Source organism: Mustela lutreola, chromosome 2, assembly GCF_030435805.1.
Source record: "Mustela lutreola isolate mMusLut2 chromosome 2, mMusLut2.pri, whole genome shotgun sequence".
In the NCBI taxonomy this organism is placed as follows: Eukaryota; Metazoa; Chordata; class Mammalia; order Carnivora; family Mustelidae; genus Mustela; species Mustela lutreola.
In genome coordinates this window covers 92,815,977-92,842,524 of record NC_081291.1, presented here as the reverse complement: position 1 = coordinate 92,842,524, position 26,548 = coordinate 92,815,977, and the positions used below count along the sequence as shown (strand labels likewise).

Here is a 26,548-nt window from a genome sequence, read left to right as displayed (position 1 = left end):
ACATGATACTTTATGTAGAAAATCCAACAGACCCCACCAAAAAATTGCTAGAACTCATACATAGATCCAGCAAAGTTGGAGGATATGAAATCAATGTCCAGAAATCTGTTGCATTTCTATACACCAATAACAAAGTGGCAGAAAAAGAAATCAAGGGATTGATCTCATTTGCAATTGCACCAAAATCAATGAGATACCTAGAAATAAATTTAACTAAAGAGGTAAAAGAACTGTACCCTGAACACTTATGAAAGAAGCTGAAGAGAACAGCAAATACATGGAAAAGCATTCCATGCTCGTGGATTGGAAAAGCAAACATTGCTAAAATGTCCATACCACACAAAGCAATATATGCATTTAATGTAATCCCTATCAAAATACCACCAGCAGTTATCACAGAGCTGGAATGAACAATCCTAAAACTTTATGGAAACACAGGAGACCCCAAATAGCCAAAGCAATCCTGAAAAAGAAAAACAAAATGGGAGGCATCATTATTCTGGATTTCTATATTTCTATATATGGTATGGTACTGGCATAAAAACAAACATATAGGTCAATGGAACAGAATAGAGAACCCAGAAATGGACCCTCAACTATATCATCAATTAATCTTCAACAAACCAGGAAAGAATATCCAAAGGAAAAATTCTCTTCAGCAAATGATGTTGGCAAAACTGGACAGCAACATGCAGAAGAATAAACTGGACCATTTTCTCACACCACACACAAAAATAAACTCAAAATGGATGAAAGACTTAAATGTGAGACAAAATCCTAGAGAACGCAGGTAGAAACTTCCTTGACCTCAGCCATAGCAACTTCTTGCTAGACAGATCACCAGAGGCAAGGAAATAAAAGCAAAAATGAACTATTGGGACTTCATCAAGATAAAAAGATTCTGCACAGTGAAGGAAACAATCAACAAAATTAAAAGGCAACCTACTGAATGGGAGAAGATATTAGCAAATGACATACCTGATAAAGGGTTGGTCTCCGAAATCTATAAAGAACTTATCAAACACAACAACCCCCCGCAAAAAAAATCCAGTTAAGAAATGGGCAGAAGACATGAATAGACACTTTCCCAATGAAGACATCCAGATGGCTGACAGACACATGAAAAGATACTCAACATCACTTATCATCGGAGAAATACAAATTAAAACCACAATAAGATACCACCTCACATCTGTCACAATGGCTAAAATCAACAACGCAAGAAACAAAGGTGTTGGTAAGGATGTGGAGAAAGGGGAACCCTCTTGTACTGTTGGTGGGAATGTACTCTGGAACACAGCATGGAGGCTCCTCAGAAAGTTAAAAATAGAACTAACTTATGAGGGGTGCCTGGGTGGCTCAGTGGGTTAAGCCTCTGCTTTTGGCTCAGGTCATGATCTCAGGGTCCTGGGATTGAGGCCTGAATTGGGATCTCTGCTCAGCAGGGAGCCTGCTTTCCCCTTCTCTCTCTGCCTGCTGTTCTGCCTACTTGTGATCTCTCTCTGTTAAATAAACAAATAAAATCTTGAAAATATAATCCAATAACTACACAACTATATTTCTATGTCAATATTCCTGTTAGAAAATGTATCTTAATTTAGCATCTATATCACCTAGGAAAGTTTCAGCTACAAGTAACCAAAAATCTCCATAAACCACCTTAAACAAAGAGCCCCAATATGCTCCTTTCCAGGCATTCTCAGACCCCCTCCTCCCCAAGAAAGTATATCCTCACACTTTTTGGCCAGAATTGATTGCATATTTATTTTAAACCAGTCCCTGGTAAGTAGAGTGTGATGGCGAGATTGGCTGAAACGAATAGGATTTAGGGTGTATTTAAATCATGAAGGGAAGCTGGCCACTGGCCTAAAACTGAGGCTCTGGCAGAATGGACCAAAGGAGAAGGGCACAGCCTAGTGGTTAAGAGCAAGGGCTCTGGAATAAGCCCACCTGAGTTTAAATCTGGCCTTGCCATTGCCTTGCCTTGCCTTGCCATTTGCCTGTCATGTGTCTTGAGCAATTACTTAAACCATTCACATCTTCATTTCCCCATCTGTAAAATGGGTTGTTAGGAGGAATAAATGTTAGCATCCATAAGTACATAGCTCCATGCCTGACACATTTTAACTATAACACGTGTTTGTTAAACCGAAGGCTCAAAAATGTTTGTTTGGTACACAACCAATATGCTCAGTTCTTGGACTGAACCCAGTTTAACTTTCTGCTCAAATTATTGGAATGGATAATGCAGTTGAAGAAATCTCTTTCTGAAGCAGTTGTTTCTGAAGCTGTTGCTGACAGTTACTTATTCCCTTGAGGGAACAAAGCAATGAGAACCTACTCATAGAGAAGCCTAGTCACATGAGGCCTGTTGTCCAAAGTCTAAGGATGCTTGACCTTTATCTGGATGAAGAAGAGATTGTAGAGGAAGGAGCCAAAGAGAGGCAAGGGGAGATGTAAAGACACTGTCCTTCACTCCACGGCTCTCCCTACCCCACCGACCCCAGTAAAATGTAACCAGTTCATAATATTGTGCCCTTCTTGGAATTAATTGTGAATGAATGAATGAATGAATGAATGAACGAACGAGTGAATGAATGAACAAACAAATGGAAGAATGGCAACTAGCTGCCAGACGACCTTATTTTGGGATGAGGGCTCAGTTTAGGAACCAGTAGCCCTTAGCAATTGTACATCTACCTTTAGACATTCTCAAGAACCTCCAAGAGGGTTGTTCTTCTGCTTCATGCCCCTACACCATGAGGTGGTAAAAACCCAACCATCTGTCTTCACCTAGCACCCTCAGCACTCTCCTGCCAGGTGGGTGATGCTGACTCCCAAAGCCACACCACAAAAGGCTGGACAGTTAGCAACCCAGATATAAACAGTTGCACAGCTATGAAGTGTTTGAGTTTCCTGGGGCTGAAGGCCACTCAGGGTGAGTGGGAATGGGTACCTACGTGGTGTGCTGCCAGGCCCAACACCATTTCTGTCTGTGGAACAAATCCAAACAAAGATCTATAAATGTATACATGGAATGGACATAACCACCCAGTAGAGCTCCAGCCAGAGGGGAGCTCAGCTAAGCTTCATCTCACTCAGACCCTTGGGCCACTCAAGGGTCCCTATCAGTGGGTGTGAGGGTGTGAAGGGGCTGATTTCTTTTACCTCTTTGTCACCGGTCTTGACAGAGTCGTCCTGCAGGATGAGACCAAACCATACAGAACCCTTCTCCCCACTCAAGCTTAGTCATTCTGGACTCAACTTTTTTTTCCCTAAGACACCTTACCTGAGTGTACCTAGGACCTCCTTGAAGCATGACTCCTGAAGTCATGCATGGGCTACAAGGAGTCAAAGACACAGCCTTGATACCGGCTAACTTACACGTGTTCACAATATATGTATGGATATCACAATTCTGGTGTAGTTTTTTTTGGTGGTTTTTCTTGTCTTGATGACATCATTGATGATGTATTATTCTTACTGAGGTAAAATTTGCATGCAGTGAAATGCCCAGATCTTCCACATACAATACCCATATTGCCACCAAGTCCCTGAAATTTCCCTCAGGGCCCCTCTCAGCCAGCCGCCACATTTCACTGCCACTGTCGCTCCAATTTCTACTGCCATAGATTCACTTTAAGACTTGACTTCAGTTGCCCTTCACTGGATTGGCCTTGCGCTTAAAATAAAACCCACTCTCCTTACAAGACCTTGTTGGTGTAGCTACTGCTGGCCTGACCTCTCCAATAGCATCAGTCTTCTTGCAATTTCTCAAACTTGCCAAGCCCTCTCATGACCTGGGCCTTCCTACACACACTACGCCCCTCTGAAACACTCCTCTCCCAACTCTGTTTTCTTACAGCAGAGAGTGCTTTTTCCATCCATCAGGTCACAGCTGAGAACCCCTCTGCTAGGAACTTCCTGAACCCCTCTCAGGAGGTGTTTTGACCCCTCCCCCAAATGCCCATTTCTTCCATCACCTCAACTTCTTCCTTTCCTCTTTGCTCTAGCTGTGTGTGTTCTGGCATATTGGCTACCTGTACCACTAGCTTATCCTTGTAGGCATTTATTCATCTATTTACTCCCCAATATGTGCTCAATGTTTGCTCTGTGCTGAACACTATTCAAGGTGCTGGGGATACAGCAGTGATACAAGCAAAATCTTTGCCCAACTGGATTACATTCTAGAAGGGGGAGAGAAACTATAAATGAGTAAGCAAATAAACAGTGGTAGGTCAGAAGTGTTAAGATCTACGGAGGACAATACAGCAGGGAAAGGACACAAGGACTTCTCACACCAGCAAGTGCTAAATTCTCTAAGTAGTCTGAGTCCTCCCCAAGATGATGGCATATAAGCACAAACTTGAAGATAGAGAGGGAGCAAAATAATTTGTGTATCTGGAGGGGAGTGCGTTCTAGGCTTCCAATGGCAGAAACGTGCCTGATGTGTTCCGGAAACAGCAAGAAGGCTAATGTGACTAGAGTGGGGTGGGCAAGGGTGATTCTCACAGTGATGGAAGGGAGGAGATCTTCCATGGGTGATGAGGGGATGCTGCAAGGCCATTTTGAACAGACTTGTGCCTTTTCGTTTGAGTGAAGTATGGGAGGGAGGGTTGCCAGGAGGCCAGTTGGAAGCTACTGCAGTCATACACTGGGGAGGCGATGGTGGCTCCAGCAGTAGGAGTAGAGGTGCTAAATAATGATCTTCTAAACATTGAGTCAATAGGTTTTGCTCATGCACTGGAAGTGGAATGTGAGTGAAAGGACATGCAAGAGTCAAGGTTGACTCAGGAGGAGCTGACTGGGCCTGGGGCTGGGGTGTATTCCTTCAGTTTTGGACATGCTTAGTTCAGGATGTCTATTAGAAGTCCACATGACATCTATCCCCACTCCTGGACAGACAGGGGATATGAATCTGGAGACAGAAGTGCAGAATGGAAGATACACATTTGGGAGCTGACAGTCTATGGATACTCCATAAACACAGGAGACTAGGTGAGATGTCCATGAAGGTGGCATTGGGTCTGCTTTTCACGACCTTCCACCCAGTGCCTAGAACCCTCATCTGTGTGGTGTATGAATGTATGACCCAAGCAACAACCCACCCATGTTCTTTCCCACAATCCACCCCTGTTCTTGTACTAAGCTACTGTCCATTCTTTAAACTCTATCCACTGCATCCTGCAAAATGTCACTAAGTTACAGAAACCAAACACCAAGGTGACCTTATCCATTTTCTACACACTCAGATGGACCTTTCACATTTCACTTCGATCTCATTGGAAGGCAAACCCTTGTTTATTTGCATTCATAATTCATAGGATGGCAGAGGGTGCCATTCGGTGCAAAGCCACAGGACAGAGTGGATGGCACCTTCACAGAAACTGTCCCGAAATCAGGAAGCTGACATCTTCACTCCTAGCTCACCACCAATGGTCACCTCTGTCAAAGCAAAAAAGGTCTCAGTGCTTGTGTCATGACGGGAACACGGAGCCACATCTGCCACATTCAAACTGGAGGCAAGCCCCCAGGCTCCCGTCACTCCAAATGCCTCTGTCACTGAATTCGGAGTCACTGAAACGTGATTGTCAATGTGTCCACATTTCACTGCTCATGCCTTGTTTATTCTGCATTATGAAAACCTTCTCACTGCAGCTGTCTCCTATTAGTGCTCAGGTTTGCATTCATAGGTATCTGATCCAGAACTCTTTGGACATTTTGGATCACAGTTTGGAAATGTAAAAGATGGAGAGGAGGGAAAAGAAAGCAGGGCTGCTGGGAGTGGCATCACGATGGCCACCCAGCAACTTGTGCAATGAAGTTTTCAGGAGCTGGGGAGGCTGAAGGAGTTGTAGCAGTGTGCCAGGAGCCTGCCCCCAAGCCACCACCCCTCCCTCCCAAAAGCTCACTTGCTCCTGATGAACTATTTATCTCTTCTCACGCCACGTGCCCGGTAGTCTAGGGAGGAAAGTCCTGCCATTTAAGGAACGTTGATCGATTCATGTTCCAAAAGATAGCCCTTGTGATACACACTTCTTTATGGCACGTTATTATTTTTGACTCCAGTTCTAGCTTTACTCCTACATGAATCCCACAGAGTACGTGGGAAACTTGGTCCTGTGTTTTCAACACGATTTTAAATCCTTCGGTCACGTTCTCACACATTTTGGAGCTGCCCCTTAGGTCCCAGGCATCTTCTTTTCCTCTCCTTTACGAAACTTTTACATTCACTTCTGCACTCACCCCACATGTCTCCTCATTGACAAGGAGAATTTGCTGGTTTGAATTCCAGCTCTGTCAATGGACTGGGTGACCTAGGTCAAGTCAGTTATTCTTTCTTTCTGTGTCGCACTTTCCTCTTTGTAAAGTGGGACAGAAGATGTTAGCTCCGGAAAGTGCCTGTGAGTATAAAATGGGACAAGGCATGGAAAGGACTTAGCATGGCACCTGTTGGGCTGCAAAGCTGACCCTGTCTTAATAAGAATGATTGTTGCTTCCTCTGGTATGATGTGGTCCTATGTGGGTCATGTAGAAAGGATAGTACCTCCAACAATGTCCCAGATGTGTCACATTCCTTTCTTCCTAGACCAGACAACTTGAAATGGTATTCACTCTGTCTTTCCAGATGAATAAAATATTCAGAAAATAAAATTAAATTTCTCTGTATAAATGAATCACAGAAGAGTGGGAAGGGCCCTTTGTTTGCAAAGGCCATGTGGGAGGATTCTCCTATTCTTTGTAGACTCATTCATGCCCTGTACGGTCTGGGTAGCTCGGCTCAACTGATAACTGTGGACACATGACTTGAGTGCTGGTGAAGAGGAAGGGGACTTGTTGGAGAAGTCCAAAGGTGCCATTCCAACTAGGCTTACCCACTTTGCAAAACCAGCATACACCACTCCACCATACTTACCTCGGGAATAGCACAGGAGGGCCCAGTGTGGGCTGCTTGCTGTCCCTTTCCTTTCCCAGTTGCTGTGAACCTCTGCTCAGTCACCAACATGGGGGTGGTGGAGGCTAGGGGAGGATCCCATCCTCCACACTGAAAGGAGCACACAGATTCTGTGCATTCCCACTCAGTTTTGTTTTGTCTTTTTCTACCCCATCATCTTCCTTCTTTTCCTCCATTCTTTGGGATTGGGGCAAAAAGTGTAGTTGCAATCTTCAATACAACAGTGGGTCCAATTGAAAAGATTTAGGGGCTAAAACCTCCTACAAAGCCCACAGTGCTATGTTCCACAGCAACGTTTGCTGGTCCCTGTCTGGCCCGCAGTGAGCTGTGCTTTAGCCTGGACAAGAAATTGTAGCGAAGGAAGGCAGAATAACCATGCTGAAAATGAGGCTGGAATAGGGCCGGCAGTGGAAACTGTCCCATCAAAGTGATTCCTTTCAGCAACACACACGGGGTCTACAGAAGGCCTATTACCGGGGCGCCTGGGTGGCTCAGTGGGTGAAAGCCGCTGCCTTCAGCTCAGGTCATGATCCCAGGATCCTGGGATGGAGCCCCACATCAGGATCTTTGCTCAGCAGGGGAGCCTGCTTCCTCCTCTCTGCCTGCCACTCTGCCTACTTGTGATCTCTGTCTCTCAGATAAATAAATAAAATCTTTAAAAAAAAAAAAAAAAAAAAAAAGGCCTGTTACCTGGAAGGCGTGACACATGAAACCACTGGGTTCCTCTAACGCCTCAGCAAGATGGGCTGCTTTACAGCCTGGGACATGGGCGGCAGGGGGTGCTGATGGAGAGAGGTTAAATAGCGGGGCTGACTGCTTCTTAGAACCGATGACCTCTGAGGCCAATTCCAGGCAAAAACTCTTTCCTCCCATGCATGAAGTCAGATGAGTTAGGTCAGATCATGCAAAATCCCAGTTAAATAAGCCCTACAGTTCGGACTCAAGAGTTTCGGCATCTTCCATTAAATCGATCAAACAAGAAGATGGGAGGAGGAGAGAATTCTATATCCTGTAACAGAGGTGAGAGGCAGGCTCTGTTTTGTTTCAATTTCCATAACTCGGCACTGTTCCTAGAACGAGTGTAAATTTTGCTTCGTGCACAGCTCAGTAATTCTGTTCAGGAGAACAGAGCCAGACAATGCGGTAGCCCTCAGCTATCCCCTCACACCTACTGTGTTTACCCAGTCCTCACAGAGGAGGGATTATAATTGCAATGATTAAATAGTTGTCCCGGAAGACTGTATAGAGGAATGGCTAAGACACATGTCAGATCTGCAGCTCTCCTACTTGTTAGCTCTGTGCTACTTGGTGGCTGCATTCCCCTCACGGAGACTCAGTTTCTTCTTGTGCAAGCTGAGGCTATCACAACAGACTCATCTTTCAAGGGACCTGAGTTTTAAAATCAGTGCTTAATACAGTAACCAACCGTAGACTAATTATGCTGTTTCTTTTTAAGCATCAAACGGAAGAGCTGACTAGCACTGAGGAACTGCATTGTATGAAGAACACGTGGTTGTAACTACTCTAAGTCTAGGGCAAGAATTCAAAGCACCAAGAGGTTCTCAACCTGAGAGATGCATGGACCCTGAGAGGCAGTGGGGGACTCTGGATTTATAGCCCTCAGCCCTTTCTCCATCTGGGGCGTCCAGTTTTTGGTTCAAATGTCAGGCAGAACTGGCCGGAAATCACTAACCCAAGCTTTCTTCCTTTCTTTTGCCCACCTGCCTTGTTCCTCACTCTCACCTTCTCCCTTGTTGGAATTCCAGCCAGTTCAATTCCAGATTGAATTCTAGTTCAACTAGAATACACGTATTAAAGGACCAACTTGCAAGAATGAAATAAAATATGCATCTGTGCCCATAGCCGAGATGCACCCCTTCCATTTCTCTTCCAGAGCCAGCCTGCTGCCAACCTTGCTGTGAAGCCAGCTAGCCGCCCTCAGCTGCTGCTCCAGGATCGGCTCCTCCCAGCAGCTCACAGCCAGTTCAAGCATTAGGAAACCAGAGCCAGGCCATTCCCACCCAGTCTGGCCTCCTCTGATGGCGAGGGCAGACTTTGTCTGGGGCTCTCTTATGGGCACCGTGAAGACCTTTCCAGACCCCGCATGTTGAAGGTGCCATGCAGTCCTGCCTTCCCTTCCATCCTTACCCACAAAGGTGCAGACTAGCATCGTGGTTTGAGGCTTTCCCCAATTCTGTCTTGTCACCTGCTTCCCAGAGGACCTGGGCTGACATGTCATATAAAGTACAGGGCGTAGAATAAAGGTTCAGGAGATGTTAGATGTTACTGTTATAACAATGAGGATTTATTAAACTAATGACTCTACTACCAGAAGACGCTCAGAGGCACATATTCTCATGATGACCTGATCCGAGAGTACTCAGTAGACTCTTGGGCCTCGCCTAGCCTACATCAATTTCTCTGCCCCGTGGCACCATTCCAAGGAGATCATTGCACTTTTCCTAATGCTTTGCTGTGCAGAGGGAATTTGAAAGCCACTAGAGGATTTGGTGAAAGCTTCAAAATTAGCTGGAAAAATGGGCCTCCACAGCCCTTTGTCTTGGCAAGAACAAACATCATGGTCCTAAGAGTCTTCTTAAAACAAGTATTGCTGAAAGCCACATTCATTAAACAGAGCCTTTCCTGAGGGAGTTCTGTGTGAAGTTATTATGGTCTACCTAGCGTGTGTAGCGTGCACACAGGACATTGATTAGTCTTGCAGAGGGAAATGGTGGTCAAGGCAACGAGGGAAAACAGAAGAGTCTCTGAATACACCCCATCAATCTGCGGCCCTAAAACATATCCATTAGAGCAGAAACACTTTTCAGTGACAGGTCCCACAAATACTGTTGAAACCCCTCTTATGATGACAGCTATAAACTCCATTCTCCTGAGATCTAAGAGGCTGGTTCCAATTCAGTGACCACAGCCTTCACAGAGTAGCTATCAACAATATGATAATGGCTTGTGATAAAGGTGCTGTTGATGTTACGCAGCAGAGAGGGAAGGAACGATCAGCAGCAATTAGGTGCTTAATAAAAACCACTTTGGAGATGCTGCTGCTGAAATGATTGTCACAGGTGGCACAAGGGACTCAGCAATCAATCCCAATGAAGCCCATGGTTTTTTGTTTTTTGTTTTTTTTGTTTTTTTTTGAAAGCACCTCTTCCATCAAATACAAACTATGTGACTTTTGCTCTACCTGAAGGAATAAGAATCAACTTGATCTGACTACTCACATAAAAGCCATGGGTAGAAGGACCACTGAAGACCTTGGGCACACTTGGGTCAATGGTGAGACTAGGGGGAGGGAAGGCAAATCCAAGCGATGGCTGCAGTTTTCACCTAATTCACAAAGCCAACAGTGATCAAGTCTCAGCATAGTGTTCTGTAACTACAATTTGAGTGTCGCTAGTTAAATAACCTAGAAAGGGAAGAGCAGACACCCATCACAACCGCACACTCACCCTCTTTGGGGTGGAGAAAATAATATCAGATTACAGGAAAAACAAATGGGACTGTAGTTACCTATCTTTCCACAGATTATTCAATGAGATTTCCACTCCTGTTTCTATTATACTAAAATTACTCTAGCCTGATACACATTTTGTACCAGAAAGAACACTGGCTGGTAAGCATGACAGACCCAGACCTGTTCGTGGTTCTGAGCGCCTTCCCTAGTTGTGTGGTCACAGGCAACCTACTTCTCTCAGTGACTCAGTTTCTTCATCTGGAAAACAGAAATAAGAATAACTACCCAACGGTTTTGTGAGACAAAATACCCATGTGGGTGTGAGAGGCCTCAGCATCCTGTCCCAATAGATTTAAAATCAACTCACAAAGTCTAGCCTGTATCCATTTCTCTGCCCCTGTGGCACCATTCCAAAAAGATCACTCTTTTCCTAACACTTCACTGAGCAGAGAAAATTTCAGTTATCATATCACATGTGACAGATGCACGGCCCAGAGAGCAAAACTGCTGTCCTATATTTATCATTGGCCCTAAGAAATAAAAAGGAGGGAATTTTTTTTTTTTTTAATACCACAGTTGTGAAATCTCACACTAACATTAGAGAGTTTGGGAAGTTTCATAAAAAATCCACAAGATGGGGTGCCTGGGTGGTTCACTCAATGGCCCCATTGACTCTTGGTTTTAGCTCAGGTCATGATCTCAGGGTCATGGGATCAAGCCCTGTGTTGGGCTCCATGCTCAGCAAGGAGTCTTCTTGAGAGTCTCTCCCCCTCTTTCTGCCCTACCCACAGCTCATGCACTTGCTCTCTCCAAAATAAATAAATAAATCTTTTGAAAAAACCCACAGGATTATGCTAAACGAAATAGATCAATCAGAGAAAGACAATTATCGTATGCTCTCTCCGATATGAGGTATTTGAGAGGCATGATAGGGGGTTGTGGGAGGAAGAGAAGGAAAAAAATGAAACAAGATGGCATCGGGAGGGAGACAAACCATAAGAGACTCTTAATATCAGGAAACAAACTGAAGATTGCTGGGGGTTGGGGGGTAGGGATAGAGTGGCTGAGTTATGGACATTGGGGAGGGTATGTGCTATGGTGAGCACTCTGAGTTGTGTAAGACTGATGATTCACAGACGTGTATCCCTGAAGCAAATAATATATTATATGTTAACAACAACAAAAAAAAACCCCTACAAGATGGCTGGGTATCATCATCATAATTAATATCTCATTAATTAATTATTAAATTTTAGATACTATTTTAAGTACTTTACATTGATTACCGCATTTTAATCCCCAGCCTACTCTGTGAGGTAGGAGTCATTACTGTCCTATTTTACAGATTACAAAACTGAGGCACAGTGAAATTTAGTAACTTGCACAAGGTCACACAACCTGCAAGTAACAAAGGCTCGTCTTGTATACAGGCATTTTGATTTCCAGCCCTGTGTTCCTATAAGTATGCCAAAGTATGCCAAAGACGGGACTTCCAGACTGGCTAGCAAAGTTCTATTTCCTGACCTGAGTGGTGTTTGCTGTATATTTTATTCATGTGTATTTTCTGAATCAATTTTAATCTATTAAAAATAAAAAGTAAAACACTAGTAGCTAAAATTTTGTCACTTGGTGTTTTGTGTAAAAATGGATGTGTTTTTGCAACCATAGGCACAGAAAGATGGTTCTGCAATATTGTAATATTTGTCTCCTATTGTAATATTTGTCTCCTGGTTGGCTGCAATATTATAATATTTGTCTCCTGGTTGGCTCAGTCAGAAGAGCATGGTGAGACTTTTGATCCTTGGGTCATTAGTTTGAGCCCCATGTTGGGTGTAGAAATTATTTAAATAAATAAAAAAGATTTGTCTCACATGTTTAGGACCGTGGCACAGAATGAAATGGGAATTGTATTTTAAATGTGTGGTAGGAGGTGCTGTTGTTCACCAGAGTCCATTGGAAAATGGGGAAATGATAGAAGGGAAGCATTTTATTTTGGCATGCTGAATCACTCTCTGCCTTGACTGTATTTCTTTCAACATTCATCTACTTCTCTCTTCACGCATTTGTCTCCTAAATTCTCATTCTCCTCTTTCTCTCATCCTTTTCTCTTCTTAGCCTCATATCCATATCCTTCTAGTTTCCCTTTCCTTGTCTCTTTCTCTTTTCTTATATAGAACCTGAAAACATTTCTTATTGGCTTTATTTATTGAATATTATAATATTTATTGACTATTACATTCTTTAAAAATTATTGTATACAAACTTCAATTAATCCTCATGAATTAAGTTTCCATTGATACAGGTACCCCTTGATTGACTTCTAATTTCCTAGCTTAATGATTCCCAGTAACAAAACTTCTGTGCCTTAAGAAATTTTAGGACTGGGGGTGCCTGGGTATCTCAGTAAGTTAAAGCCTCTGCCTTCGGCTCCAGTCATGATCCCAGGGTCCTAGGATCAAGTCCTGCATCAGGCTCTCTGTTCAGCAGGGAGCCTGCTTCCTCCTCTCTCTCTGTCTCCCTCTCTGCCTACTCTCTCTCTCTCTCTGTCAAATAAATAAAAAAAATCTTTAAAAAAAATTTTTAGGACTAGAAAGGTTACCATGTTATGGCCTAAGAGGAAAATGAAGTTTATGAGCATAAGCTGCCCAAAGTAATCTGCTTACATCTTACATACCTCTTGCTTTTTTTTTTTTTTCTTTCCTATAGACACCTGGCAGAGAAATCACATGCTGGGACTGTTTCTTAGCCTATAACCCAGCTAGGGCTTAATCTTGCTATTGTTAAAGAGATCTATGCCGAGGACATACAGAGACTCCAGCACTGTGTGGAAGGATGGGCCCACAAAGGCTGGGCATGGCCAGAAAGATCATACCCTAATCCCAGGATCTCTGGGCCTCATTCTCAGAACTAATTTGTGCACTAGGACATGACTCAAAAATCTGATTACCAGGCAGAAAAGTGTATTTTTAAAAATCTGCATATCTCTTCTAAAGAGACATCTGCATTCTTTATTTAACAGCTGTATACAGGGTGCTCTTCAGTGCAGTGTGTATCATCTTTCCACTTGAATAAGTACTGGGTGCTCCAGCCCATCCCTCATCAACTTGGTCCACACCAGAATCTCAGAACTCCATGCGGTCCTAACTGTCCCTGGACCCATCATACTGGGCCTTTATAACAAACCCTAGTACCCTCCCAATGCAAACAAACAAATAAAAACAAACAAACAAACAAACAAACCCCAAAACACCCTAGCCCCCCATCCCCACTTCAAGTTCTAAGATTTCCTTGACTCTCTTTGGGAAGTCACAACCTGGTCAGGACCTTAGACAGCTCCACATCTCTGTTGGGGAGCGGCCTATACCTGTTGGAATGTTCTGTAAGCAGGCTGGGGTCCCTCATCCTTGACCTCTTCCTCTGCTGCTGAGAACACTGTTTCTTCTTCTTCCTCGTCACTTTCTTCAGAGCAGGAATCAAAGGCATCAGCATAATACTCTTCAGCCACAAGCGGGTCTTCAGGGATCTCTGAAATAGAGAATAAACAACAATCAGACCCTATAAGTCATTAAATTAGAATGAGTCTAGGATCTCCCATATTTTCCCAGAGATATATGTTACGCTTGCACTGACAAAGCTTTCATGGAGTGTAGAGCTGAATATTAGCTTCCTGAAGTGTCTGGTTGACTTTAATAAATACTCAGCAAAATTAAGCCAGTAGAGGAAAGGAGGGATGATTCATTTATATTTTGAAGGTGGAAGAATAAAACCATGACATGAGAAGAAATGATCTCCTTTAAAGTCTTTACATTCAGAGGCATGAATCCTTAAGACAAATGAGGGGATTTAGGAACAAACACTGGATGAGAGGCTTTGGCTGCAGGACCCTATTACACACCCACATTAAATTTCTGCAGAGGCTGTTGGAGCAGAACTTGGTCAGCACTCTTCCCTGTTGTTTCTTTTTTAAAAAAATATTAGTTATGAGACCAGGCAAGATGGATAGGATATACAGCAATGGCATTTAGGCAAGCCGAGGGAAACATTATGAGTTTTTTCCCAACAGGCTATGAAGGCTTTTGAGGTGGAGTCAGCTGGGACCTTGCTTACTCACCTCTATATGTGACATTTATTTTTTTTAAGATTTTTATTTATTTGTGTGAGAGAGAGCACGCACGCACAAGCAGGGGGAGCTGCAGGCACAAGGATAAGCAGTCTCCCCACTGAGCAAGGAGCCCAATATAGGACTCAATCCCAGGACTCTGGGATCATTACCTGAGCTGAAGGCAGATGCTTAACTTACTGAGCCAACCAGGCATCCCTATTTTTTTTTTTTTAAAGGAAAGACCATCCCTTAAGTTGATGCCAAGAACTGGCTACCTAAGTTATTTTATGCAATGTTATTACTAACTAAAAATGTAATTTTTACTTATAATGGTTTTCAACCAAGAAAGGCCAAGAATAGGTCACCAAAAAACAACAACAACAACAAAAACCCATAGCGATATCAACTCCAATTTCCTAAAGAAGGTCTAGAAATTGGGAAATACTGCTGGGGAGAGGAGTGAATTACAGTGACAGCCCACACATTAAAACCATGGGCATTTTCGGCTTTGCACAGACTCTGATTTATAAACAAAAACAACTCTTCTGATTTATAACAAATAGCACTGTATTTCATCCCACTGTTTCTACTCTGTGTTTACTGGGGGAAAATACGGAATTACGGTCAGAGAATCAGGTTTGAATCTAAGCTCTACCACCTCTTATGTAAGAAGTGAGGCAAGGGGCTTGAGCTTCCTGAGCCAAGTTCTCCAGTAAAACTGGCATAAGGGAAACCTAGCAGGGTAGCTATGAAGATCCAGTAATAGGATTCTTATGAAAGCATTGTCTATAGGGAAACTTTATAAAATGTTCACTCAATTTCCACATCTGAAAAAAGGGGCTTTTTGTTAACTGATTCCAGAATCCTCTGGAAGTAAGATACTTAGGGACTACTTTAAAATCTTTGTTATCTATGGTTTCCCATAAGACAAAAGAGTCAGTGTCATGGCATCAAAATTAGCTCAAAAGACAAAAATAATATATACTCAAAACTGCCTTTGCCAGCTTCTTAGGAAGGAGCATATTGGGCATTTTGGAAACTCCAACACAGCCTGTTTCCCTTCAGATCACATGTTTTCAGTTGAACAGCAAATGAAGTAGATTCTTTGTATATAGGGGTCACGTTTTATAAAAATCTTTATTCAAGATTGATTAATGAAATGGAATGGTGGACAGAATAATGTGACTCCCTGTGTCTCTTCATCCGCTCCCCAGCATCTCTTTTTCACAGATTGGTCCATTCTTTCCCCCTCTTCCCACTCCCTCCTATTTCCTCTTCCTCTCCCAAAGGCTCTCTGTCTGACAGTTACTCATTCATTTACTTATTCCTTATATTCTCCCTTTTCCCCTCTATTTCTCTTCCCCTCCTCCTTTAGGCCAGAATATTTGCTTTCAAATTTTACTGTGACACAAGAGGAAATATATCATTTACATTGTTGCCCAGCACACAGAAATGTGCTTACATTTGTGTACAAATATAAATTTATAGTTGAAAGTTTCATGCATCAAGATCTACCCATACTAAATATGACACATTCTAGTCTTTCACATTCTATTCAATTTTTTACAATGCTAGTTGCAACTTGTTAAAGTGATTTCTCAACACACAATTTGAAGAACACTGGTTGAGAATGCTGGCTTTGGAATCCAAAAGATCTACGTTTAAATCAAGGCTCTAATATCAGCTCTGTGACAGGCATTACTTAAACTTCCTGTACGTCAGTTTTCTCACCTGTAAAATGGACATGACTGTAACCATCTCTGAGGATTATTGTGAACATTAAATAGTATGATGGATGCAAAGCACTGTGTACATGGTAGGCACCGAATAGATGTCATTTACTAACATGTAACATAAAACTCTGTATATGTGTTGCCTGTAATGCACAACACCAAGAAGAAATATAAATATTAGACAATCACAGATTTTTATCAAGTTTAATTTTATATATACACATACATGCACAAAATAGAATTACTTCTCAAAATCCATACCGTACACATTTCAAATGGGCAGTAAGGCAGCAGGCCAAACCATACAGACAAATCCTTCTCTTGATAAATACCAAACCCCACCTCCCATAACATGGCTTCTGTGCAGTCTTAGCCTCAGAGGAAAGATTCCCTCTCTCACCAGGGTTCCCCTCCCAGGAAGGAGAGGAAGGAAAGAAATGCTCAGTAGAATATGCCATCCTGGGACTTATGCCTGAGTCAGGAAACTGACTGGGATGAAGCCACCTCCAATATTTCTTAAACAAGCACCACTATCTTGGTTCATCTCAAAAAAGTTCATTTTCAAAAGGAAAAGTCAAAAGAAATATAAGTCTGCTCAAACTGTGTTTGTCAAGCTATGTGTTTTTCAAACGCAGGCCCAGTTTGAAGCCTTGTTAGGCTAAGGCTCATTTCTCCTGTCATTGAGGGAAAATGGTCTGTGATAAATAGCTTTAATTTCCTCACACCCTGAAGTCAGCCTCATAACAGATGCGCTGGAGCGGCATTCCAGATCTCTACGAGGCTGGGTGGGCAGCGGCAGTGTGTTTATGAAGGAATCCTATCATGGCTGCCTGAGCTTGGGCATGGTTGTTGCAGGTCCACGATGGAGAAAAAGACAGGCAATCACCCTGTGCCACGAAAAGGATGCTGTTTGCCAGACCTTTCAATTAAGACCTTAATACGGATGCCTGGGTGTCAGTTGAGCCACCAACTCCTGGTTTCGACTCAGGTCATGATCTCAGGGTCAGGTTCGTGAGATCAGGCCCCAAGTCTGGCTCCGAATTCAGCATGGAGTCTGCTTATTCCCTCCCTCCCCCTCAGTCCACCCGCCAGTGCTCTACCTTAAATAAATAAATAAACACATAAATAAATAAATAAATAAATCATTAAAACTAAAAAAGACCTTAGGGACACCTGGGTGGTCAGTTGTTAAGCATCTGTCTGGCTCAAGTCACGATCCCATGGTCCTAGGGTCAAGCCCTACAACAGGCTCCCTGGTGGGCAGAGGGCCTGCTTTTCCCTCTCCCACTGCCCCTGCTTGTGTTCCCTCTCTCACTATCTCTCTGTCAGATAAATAAATAAAATTTTTAAAAAAAGCAAATAAATATAAAATACAAAATAAAAAAGACCTTAATGTATATCTTCCTCTAAGACTTCAGTGAACATCAGTAGCCCCCTCGGGTATTACTATAACACAGATCACTAGGCCCTGCCCAGATGCTGATTCAGTAGGTCTGGAGGGAGGCCCGAGAACTGCATTTCAAACAAGTTGTCAGGGAATGCTGGTGCTGCTGGTCTGGGGCCACAACATCCAAACCACTGCTCTAGGATGTGACCAGTTCAAATAAAAGTACTATCATATATAATTACATAGACGCACTATAATAAAATACATAAGGCTATAATACCTGTACATCTTCCAACCTTATATACTACAAACCCTAAAAAATGAAAAAACAAACTTTACTTTAGAAGAGTTCAATCCTTTGTGTCATGAGTTTCTTAACTACTCACGATTTCTGTGAAGTTTTATAGAACTGTCCCCATTTTACTGATGGGGAAGAACAAAGTAGTCCAAAGTTACAACACTTCCACAGTTTGCAAAAGCACATTCATATCCATTATTACATTTAATCAGTGCAACAGTTATTCAAGCTAGACCAGGAAAACAATTTTATCTTGTTTTTCAGACTGTGAAATTGAGGTTCAGACAGGCTAATAATCAACTGAAAGTCACACAGCTATCTTCAGGGTGGACACTAGATTAGAACACAAATAACTTGAATCCGATCTTTTTCCCATTGAATGGCGCTATTTCATGGGTAGCTAGGAATTTTCATGTCATGAATTAAACCATGTCATGAATTAAAGTCATGATTGTCTTCCCCCACCACTCTGAAAGATGTTGGACAGCAAGGGATAGACCTTTTTTAAAAATTTTTTTTTAAATTTATTTTCAGTGTAATAGTATTCCTTGTTTTTGCATCACACCCAGTGCTCCTTGCAATCCGTGCCCTCTCTAATACCCACCACCTGTTCCCCCAACCTCCCACCCCCCATCCCTTCAAAACCCTCAGATTGTTTTTCAGAGTCCATAGTTTCTCATGGTTCACCTCCCCTTCCAATTTCCCTCAACTCCCTTCTCCTCTCCATCTCCCCATGTCCTCCATGCTATTTGTTATGCTCCACAAATAAGTGAAACCATATGATAATTGGCTCTCTCTGCTTGACTTATTTCACTCAGCATAATCTCTTCCAGTCCCGTCCATGTTGCTACAAAAGTTGGGTATTCATCCTTTCTGATGGAGGCATAATACTCCATAGTGTATATGAACCACATCTTCCTTATCCATTCGTCCATTGAAGGGCATCTTGGTTCTTTCCAGTTTGGTGACGGTGGCCATTGCTGCTATAAACATTGGGTACAGATGGCCCTTCTTTTACTACATCTGTATCTTTGGGGTAAATACCCAGTAGTGCAATTGCAGGGTCATAGGGCAGTTCTATTTTTAGTTTCTTAAGGAATCTCCACACTGTTCTCCAAAGTGGCTGCACCAACTTGCATTCCCACCAACACTGTAAGAGGGTTCCCCTTTCTCCACATCAAGGGATGTGGACTTTTGACTTTCTGAGATGGGATAACTGAAGCTTAGTCATCCTGATGAACTGCCTGGAAGGAGATGGGAATAGTGAATGACAGGGCCCCTCCCTTAGACTCAGCCCAACTGTCACTACACTTGACCTCAGATGTGCTCGAACTGCAGCGTACATCAGGATCCCCTGGAGGCCTGATTCCTGGCCCCATGCCCAGTGTTTCAGATGCAGTAGTCTTGGGAGGAGGGCAGCACGGGCTATGCGGTAAGACGCTGCTGCCAAGTCTGGCAACACTCTTTAAGAACTACCACTCTACCTCTTAGGACCTTCAAGGAGAAAGTGACATACAAGTGCAACTGTTTAGTGAGACATTCCCCCATACTTCATCAATTATTGCACCAGCTCTTCAAACTTCTAAAATGATCGGGGAAATGCACCAAGGAATTTAAAAAAAAAAAAAAAAAAAAAAAAAAAAAGAGGCAATAAAACAAGAACTTTTCATCAAGTCAAAACCAAGTTTCCTCTAAAGGAACTTGGTTATGTGGCAGGAATACCTCAGCCTGTGCACCCGCCACCACCCTGAATGATTCTAACCATTCAGTACACCGTGAGCAGGTGCATGCCATGAGCTTAGCACAGTGGTTTCTACAGGGTGGTCCCAGAAGAGCAGTAAGAACATCACTTAGGGTCTTACTAGAAAAGCAAATTCTTAGGCATCCCAGACTACCTGAATCAGAAACTGGGGTGAGGGTCCAACAATCTGCATTTTAGCAAGCCCTTCAGGGGGATCCTAGAAATTTAAGAACCACAGACTTAGCATAATGCCTAGCACTTACTGTCTGCTCAGAGAAAAATAGTTTCTACCGATACCCCCCATTGATAAGCTCTTAGGAGGCAGGAGCCACGCCTATCCTGTTCCCTGTGGCTTCTCCAACCCGTGGCTCAAAGCAGACACTCCAAACCTTTGTCGAATAAATGAATGCCTACGTTTCTAAAAGATAAGGACTTTCGAACTACTACATAGTATTTCATGTAAAGAATTTCCTAATCTTTGGGGGAGGGCCAGGAGAAGGCAGGGAGGGAATATGAAGATTTTTTTCCCCTGAGACCCCTCTTTCTCTCCTCTCTCTCGAAGACTCGGAACTTTTATCTCAGAAGGAATCATAATTTGCAACAGTAAAAATGTCTTCTTCATACCAACATCTGCAGCTGTCTCTGAGTCTAGACTACGCAATGTGTGACAGCAGTCACTGGTAGACTGTGCTCTCCTCCAGGTGCCCAGACTCCGCTTCAGCTACAAACCACTCTCCGCACATCTAATAATAGTGTCAGAACGGTTCGGTGACCAAGTGACTTGTGATTTGGGAAATCCAACAGATGCACTCACACTTTTCTGCCCCTTCTCCTAGGAAGCCAGCAATATCCACAGGACACTTTTTAAAATGGTTCTCACTCTGCCCACCATCTAGGAGAAAGCATTTCCTCATAGAGAGCATGCTCTCTCCTGCTGCGGCAGAGCCGGCTGGGGCTGAGTAGGGTACCTCGGGCCAGGCAGCTGCCCAGGGATGCCCTTCTTTATTTTTCCTTTCTTTTTTAGTTTTTCTAAGTGGGCAATGGCTTTATTATGAGCCAGAAAATACTGAACAAAAGATATAATATGAAGAAACTGATCTATTGTTAGATCTTGATGTGGCTTCCAAAGACCATCTTCTCCCATTATAAATTGGGAGCAGCGGTGCTCAGAATGACAATAGTTATTATTATACTGTCAAGGCAGTCCTCAGAATTTCTTATTTTCCTAAAAATGGCACTTGTGGGTGTGAAAAGGATTGCCTTAATCCATTTTTTAATGAAAACATTTTAAATAAAGACATCACCTCATATGTAGGAGAAACCTGTGATTAACATGCTACATCATTCCCCAAACTACTGGGTGAGACAACGTCTGGAGAAGGCACTCAGAAGCAGACACTGTCAATACTGAGCTGCCTCAGTTTCCCCAGGGAGCGCTGTCTTGTGTAAGGTTGGGACAAGTTGGGATAAAAAACACCGAAACTGAAGCCCAAGTTAACTGGTGATGTCTGCTGCTGCCTCCCACCAGGAGCGGGAATAAGGAGTAGAGATTAGAAGATAAGCTATAGGGTCAGCCTGAGGTTCAAATCTGGCCCTTGTTGTGTATGGGCTGTGTGACCCTGGGCAGCCTCTGTCACTTCTTGGGTCGGTTTTCTAACTCTAAGTGGGCATAGTGAATACTACTGGTGTGCCACTGAAACCTCCTAACCAGACACATTTTGGCACACTCACACTCCAGCTGTGTTGCTGTGTTTGTCACACACTTACCATCACAATGTTGCTGTGTTCGTCAGCTCAGGCCATCACAGCAAAATGCCACACACTGCGAGGCTTAAACAACAAAAATGCATTTTCTCATAGTTCTGGAAGCTAGAAGTCCGAGGTCAAGGTGTCAGCAGTTCTGATTTCTCCTGGGCGCCTGACCCTCTGCACACTGGTGCTCCTGGTGTTTGTCAGTGTCCTCATCTCCTCTTCTAACAGAAGAACCAGTCGGATAGGATTGGGCCTCATCCTAACAGCCTCATTTTATGTTAATCACCTCCTTAAAGGCCCTATCTCCAAATGTAGTCGCATTATAAGGTACTGGGGGTTAGGGTTCAATATGTGAATTTTGGGGGGACAAAATTCAGCCTGTAACAATGGCTAACAGGGCACAAATGTTCCCTTCTCCAGACAAGTGCTCTCGAAGAATTTCCTTAGCAAAGAGGTTATACATTCCCTCCATTGTGGAGAGCAGCCCTGGCCAGTGACTGCATGACTTACAGTGGAGCCAGCCCCCTGGTATCACCTGCTCCAAGTGGGATCAGGCTCCTTCCACTGCTGCCCTGTCCAGACATACCCCCCGCCCCCAGCCCAAGGTGCTCACTCAGCAAAACACATGCACCAGAATAACCATCTCAGGCTCCGCATCTAAGGAGTCCAACCGAAGACTTGGGGATATTACAATAATAATATGTGAACTCATGAGTATAGCATACAATTTTACAAAAGATAAGTGCTGCTATTCAATTATGTAAACACCTCTTAAAGGAAAACAGAGGCCAGCAAGGTCAAATTCTTTTATATTATACATTTAATCCTCAAGACTTTCTAGAAAACAATAGAGCCCATACCATATGGACACTGCTAAAGTGAGTCATTTGTTAGATATCCGTTACATCTCAGACACCTCAATTTTTTATTTCTTGAGGTCTAATCTCCTTGCCCTGCTAAAAGTTTTCTTAAAATGCTCTATCTAGTATGGTGTCCAGAGCATAGTAAGTGCTTAATAAATGACTGTAAGTATTCCCTTCAGTAGAAAATGTCACTTTTCTTCATAGCTCACATACCAAACATAAGTACTTATCATTCCAATTTTAGCAATATGCTGCTGAAGCAAGCACCCAATTTTAAGTATCTAGAAAAATACCTGACATGAGTGCAGGGGAAGAAAAGATGATCCCTTCTGCCAGAGACAAGAGGAGGGCTTTGGCCGTACTCCAGAGAAGAGGTAGGGAAGGAGTGGGAGGGGTCAGAGCCAACAAGGTGCTAGAAAATCACATGCTCCTTGAGATGCTACACTCATCAGACACTTAGCATAGTAGGTGGAGAGGCTGGGTTTACTGTCTGAACCACTAAGTTCCAGAGGAGGCCCCCAGCCTCAGTACCTGAGACACAGGCAGAGAGAGCCTGCACGGCAATCATGAAGAGAGCTCTGGACAAGCTTCGGTTGAGCCAAGCTTCCTGTCGTCTTGGGACAGGGCGTCCAAAGCAATGTCTGGGTTGTATCATTATTGGTTTGTAAAAGAATTTATACATAAAGGGCCAAGAGCAGAGCTGGAGCAAACCCCCTTGTCTTTCAGGGAGACAGCTGGACTCCGCCAAGGAGAACTATCGTTGCGGAGATCCCAAGCTTCCGTTCTCCTGCAAGCTAATAAAGGTACTCAGTTTGTCACACCTGGACGTACCTTCCCCTGCACTGAAGATAAGGACTGCCTCAGAAATTTTGCTGTTTTGGAAAAGGCACTGTATCCACTTCTAAACTTCAACATACACTGGGTTTTATTTTTCCTTTTCAATTTTTAAAAGCCATCTCTCCCCCCGCTGTGATCATGAGATGGTTTTTCATGGTTATGCAGTGAGTCATCAGCTGGGCCTAGTTCTCGGGGTGTCCTAGTTCCCACCAGCAGCTATTAAGATTGCTCATGGGAGCTCAGAAGTCATGGAGGGGGAAGGGTCCACTCGGAGGGCAGCGATCATTATTTTCCACAGTGAGTCATCCCTTTTTATGGTTCCCATGGGCTTCTGCTGGAGGTCCTGGAGAGGCCGTTACTCCACATTCCAAATGCTGCTGCATCTCTATTTCATTACAAAGAGCCCCCTTCTGGGCCTGTGGGAAGCGAGTGTAATTTTCAATCACCATAACATTTAGTGGGGCTGGAGGCTTAGAGCAGCATATTTGCTAGGGAACATTTTGAACCAATGTTCAGTTCAGGGAGGAATATGGACAGCCCTCAGTGAAACGAACACACTTATACTCCAAGGCAGAAATGAAAACTCCAGATAGCTCAGCTCTTGCAATCGCCTCCAATCTTACACAGGATGCCACATATCTTTCTTAAAGCACTTATTACCATATCATTCTTCCCCCCAGCAGTGGCTCCCCCACTGTCAATGGCAATACCTGGGTGCATCTCTCTTTCCCAGACCTTTCTCCTCGTATCAATGAGTCCGCTAGCTCTCAGTTAAAGGTCCATGCCTAAAGGGATTCTGACTGGGTGGCCCTGGGCTGGGTCCAAGCAGTTTTATATTTCTGATGCTTTCCAGACGGTTCTCCTATGTCCCTTTAGAACAGGACCTAGGCTTTCATAACCTGGACTCAACATTTTCTCCTTCGCTCACTTTTGGTTTCTAACTTCCATTTCTTTAAAGAGCTCTCTGTCTAGAATTGCCTTGTCCAATATGGTAACCACCAGGCACATGTGGTTATTTAGATCAAAATTAATTACAGTGACAGAAAACAACACATTCAGTTCCTCAGTTGCGCTGGCCACATCTCAAGCACTTGAAAGCCATCTGTGACAAGATTATAGAACATTTCAGTCATCACTGAAAGTCCTACCAGACAGTGCTGTTCTAGACTGTCCTCCTTTCTATGTCTAGCTCTACTGGACTGCACCCTCTCGCTCAGATCTGGCTAAATTTCTTTGAAGCCCTGGGATGTGAGTCCCTCTCCCACTCTGACCCTCTGCTCCTCCCTTGGCCAGCACACCCTCCAGCAGCCCCCATCCCTGCAAACGAGAACGTAGCACCACAGGCCAGAAGGTTTTCCAATCCTCATTGCCCTGGACTTAGCAGGGGGAGGCAGTAACTTGATCTCACCGTAGTCCTGGGCCTCCTCTGCATGTCCCCAGAGCCACTTCAAAGGACCTATCAAATCAAACTTTCTCATTTATAAGATGCCTTTTCTACCTTCTTTTATACAGTGCCTACAAGTTGAGCTGTTTTTTTCTTTTTTAAGTTTTTCTTTAAATGCCAGTTCGTTAACAAAACAGTGCAGTATTAGTTTCAGGTGCACGACATAGTGATTCAACACTTCCATACTTCACCTGGTGACGAGTAGAGCTTTCAAAGATATTCATCACTCCCCCTTCATCCCAGAGTGAGGCAGCTCATGGACCTCCTAAGTCCCCACAGTAGATAATGTCTTTCATTGCAGAGCAGAGATCAAGTTCACTTTATTAATCATATCACTAAATATAAGCGGGACGAAATCTCAATTACACACAATACATTTATAGTCGGGGGTTGGTGGCAGTGGCTTGGTTTTCTATCTTTTTGATGCTTTCCTCTCTCACACAATAAGCTATAGGTTAGTACTAGAACTGTGACCTATTCTAAAATAAAGCCTCAAAACTAAGGCTAAAATTAGCCATGCTGATTAGCTTAGCCTGCAGCATCACACATGAGGCTGTGAAAGAATTTTCTTAGCCAAATGCATATTCATGACCCTTTCTGTAAGGAGGGCTAAATTAAGTACAGTACAGTGTCTTTTTTCTATATAGGACAGCAGCTTCTCCTGTAAGTTTTTCTTCGAGTGACATCTATTTGAGCAAGCACACCAAAGGTACCCCTGCCCCAACATAAGAAAGAAAGAAGCTCCATGATCCATTTGGAAATAGGTCTCCCTCAAGCTCTGAAGTCTGCTTTTATTCTACACGTCAAGGTGATTCTCCCGTAGGCAAAACTCTTAACATTTCTCTGAACTTGTTTTTCTGATTCGGAAAGCAAAAGTCAAAATAAGGAGGTAAAGTTTGTCTTTTCTCCACCAGGTTCAGAGAAATAAATATGGACTGGGGAATCCACACTCTCACGGGGAAATAAAGGGAGACCGAATAGAGAGACCCTGAAGGAGCTGGGGCTGTGGGGCTGGATGCCATGCCATGTCAGGAGACATCAAGTGTTGTGATTTTAGGCACCTAGCTTGAGCTCCCTGGGCCTTATGTGTCTCATCTGTAAACAGGGGACGGTAATAACTCAGCACCCTAGAACCTGAAGCCTGAGCTAGGTGGTTTCAGGTTGTTCTCCTACTCTAGGGCTTGCAAGTGTACAAGATGGAGTAACAGACTAGAATCAGCATGCACATGAATCATCTGGAGAACCTCATGAAATATGAACTCTGCCCAGTAGGTCTGACGTGGGGCCTGGGAGTCTGCATTTCTGACATGCTCTGGCTGCGCTGGAGATGCTGCTGGTCCCCGAACCGCACTCTGAGGAGTAAGAGATTCGACCACTGCTCTGGGCTCCTGGCCATCAAGTATTCGTCAAGAAGTGAGATCACAATGAAGATTTTTGTGAAGTTGAAGAATCTGAAATGCTATTAAAATAAAGCCTTTGCCACCTTCTTATTTTTCTTTGGTTATATTTCCTCATTAACAGAAGCTCGGTTGTGTGCAATGCATTTAGCAATTTGTTTGTTGGCAGAAACAACACCTTGTGCCAAATAGGATTTCTCTCCGACGAAATCCTGAAGTTATTTATTTTTTCCACCTCTATTCTCCTGGAAAATATTTGCTTCTCCTCAATAGCAACCCCACAGTTAACTGGCCAGCTGGAGGCAGTCAGTAAACTGCCAGAAGATGCTTGCTGGTGCGGATGTGCTTAGTTCACCAGTGTGTACAGGTCAACTGAACATGGCAAGATGGGTTGATGATCATAAAAACATGTGGGAACTCTACTGCACTGCTACTGTGGGCATGACATTCATTTAAATGTTTTAATTAAGGGAAGTGCATCTTATATACACTAGCTTAGGCCCGTTTTTGTGGTCCAACTCAGGTAAAGTTTCTACTGCAATCTTGGATTTCCTGAGTGACCTGCCC

The 26,548-nt window shown here is 43.5% G+C and overlaps 1 protein-coding gene across 8 annotated transcripts in view; it reads right to left on the bottom strand.

The window, feature by feature from the left end:
• NEK11 (NIMA related kinase 11) overlaps positions 1–26,548 on the bottom strand; it is a 254,435-nt gene that overhangs the window by 81,199 nt on the left and 146,688 nt on the right. For all 8 annotated transcript variants that reach the window (XM_059162590.1, XM_059162595.1, XM_059162596.1 and 5 more), the window contains one exon: positions 13,792–13,952. In XM_059162590.1, the coding sequence (XP_059018573.1) occupies positions 13,792–13,952 (161 nt within the window). The remainder of the gene's footprint in view (positions 1–13,791; positions 13,953–26,548) is intronic.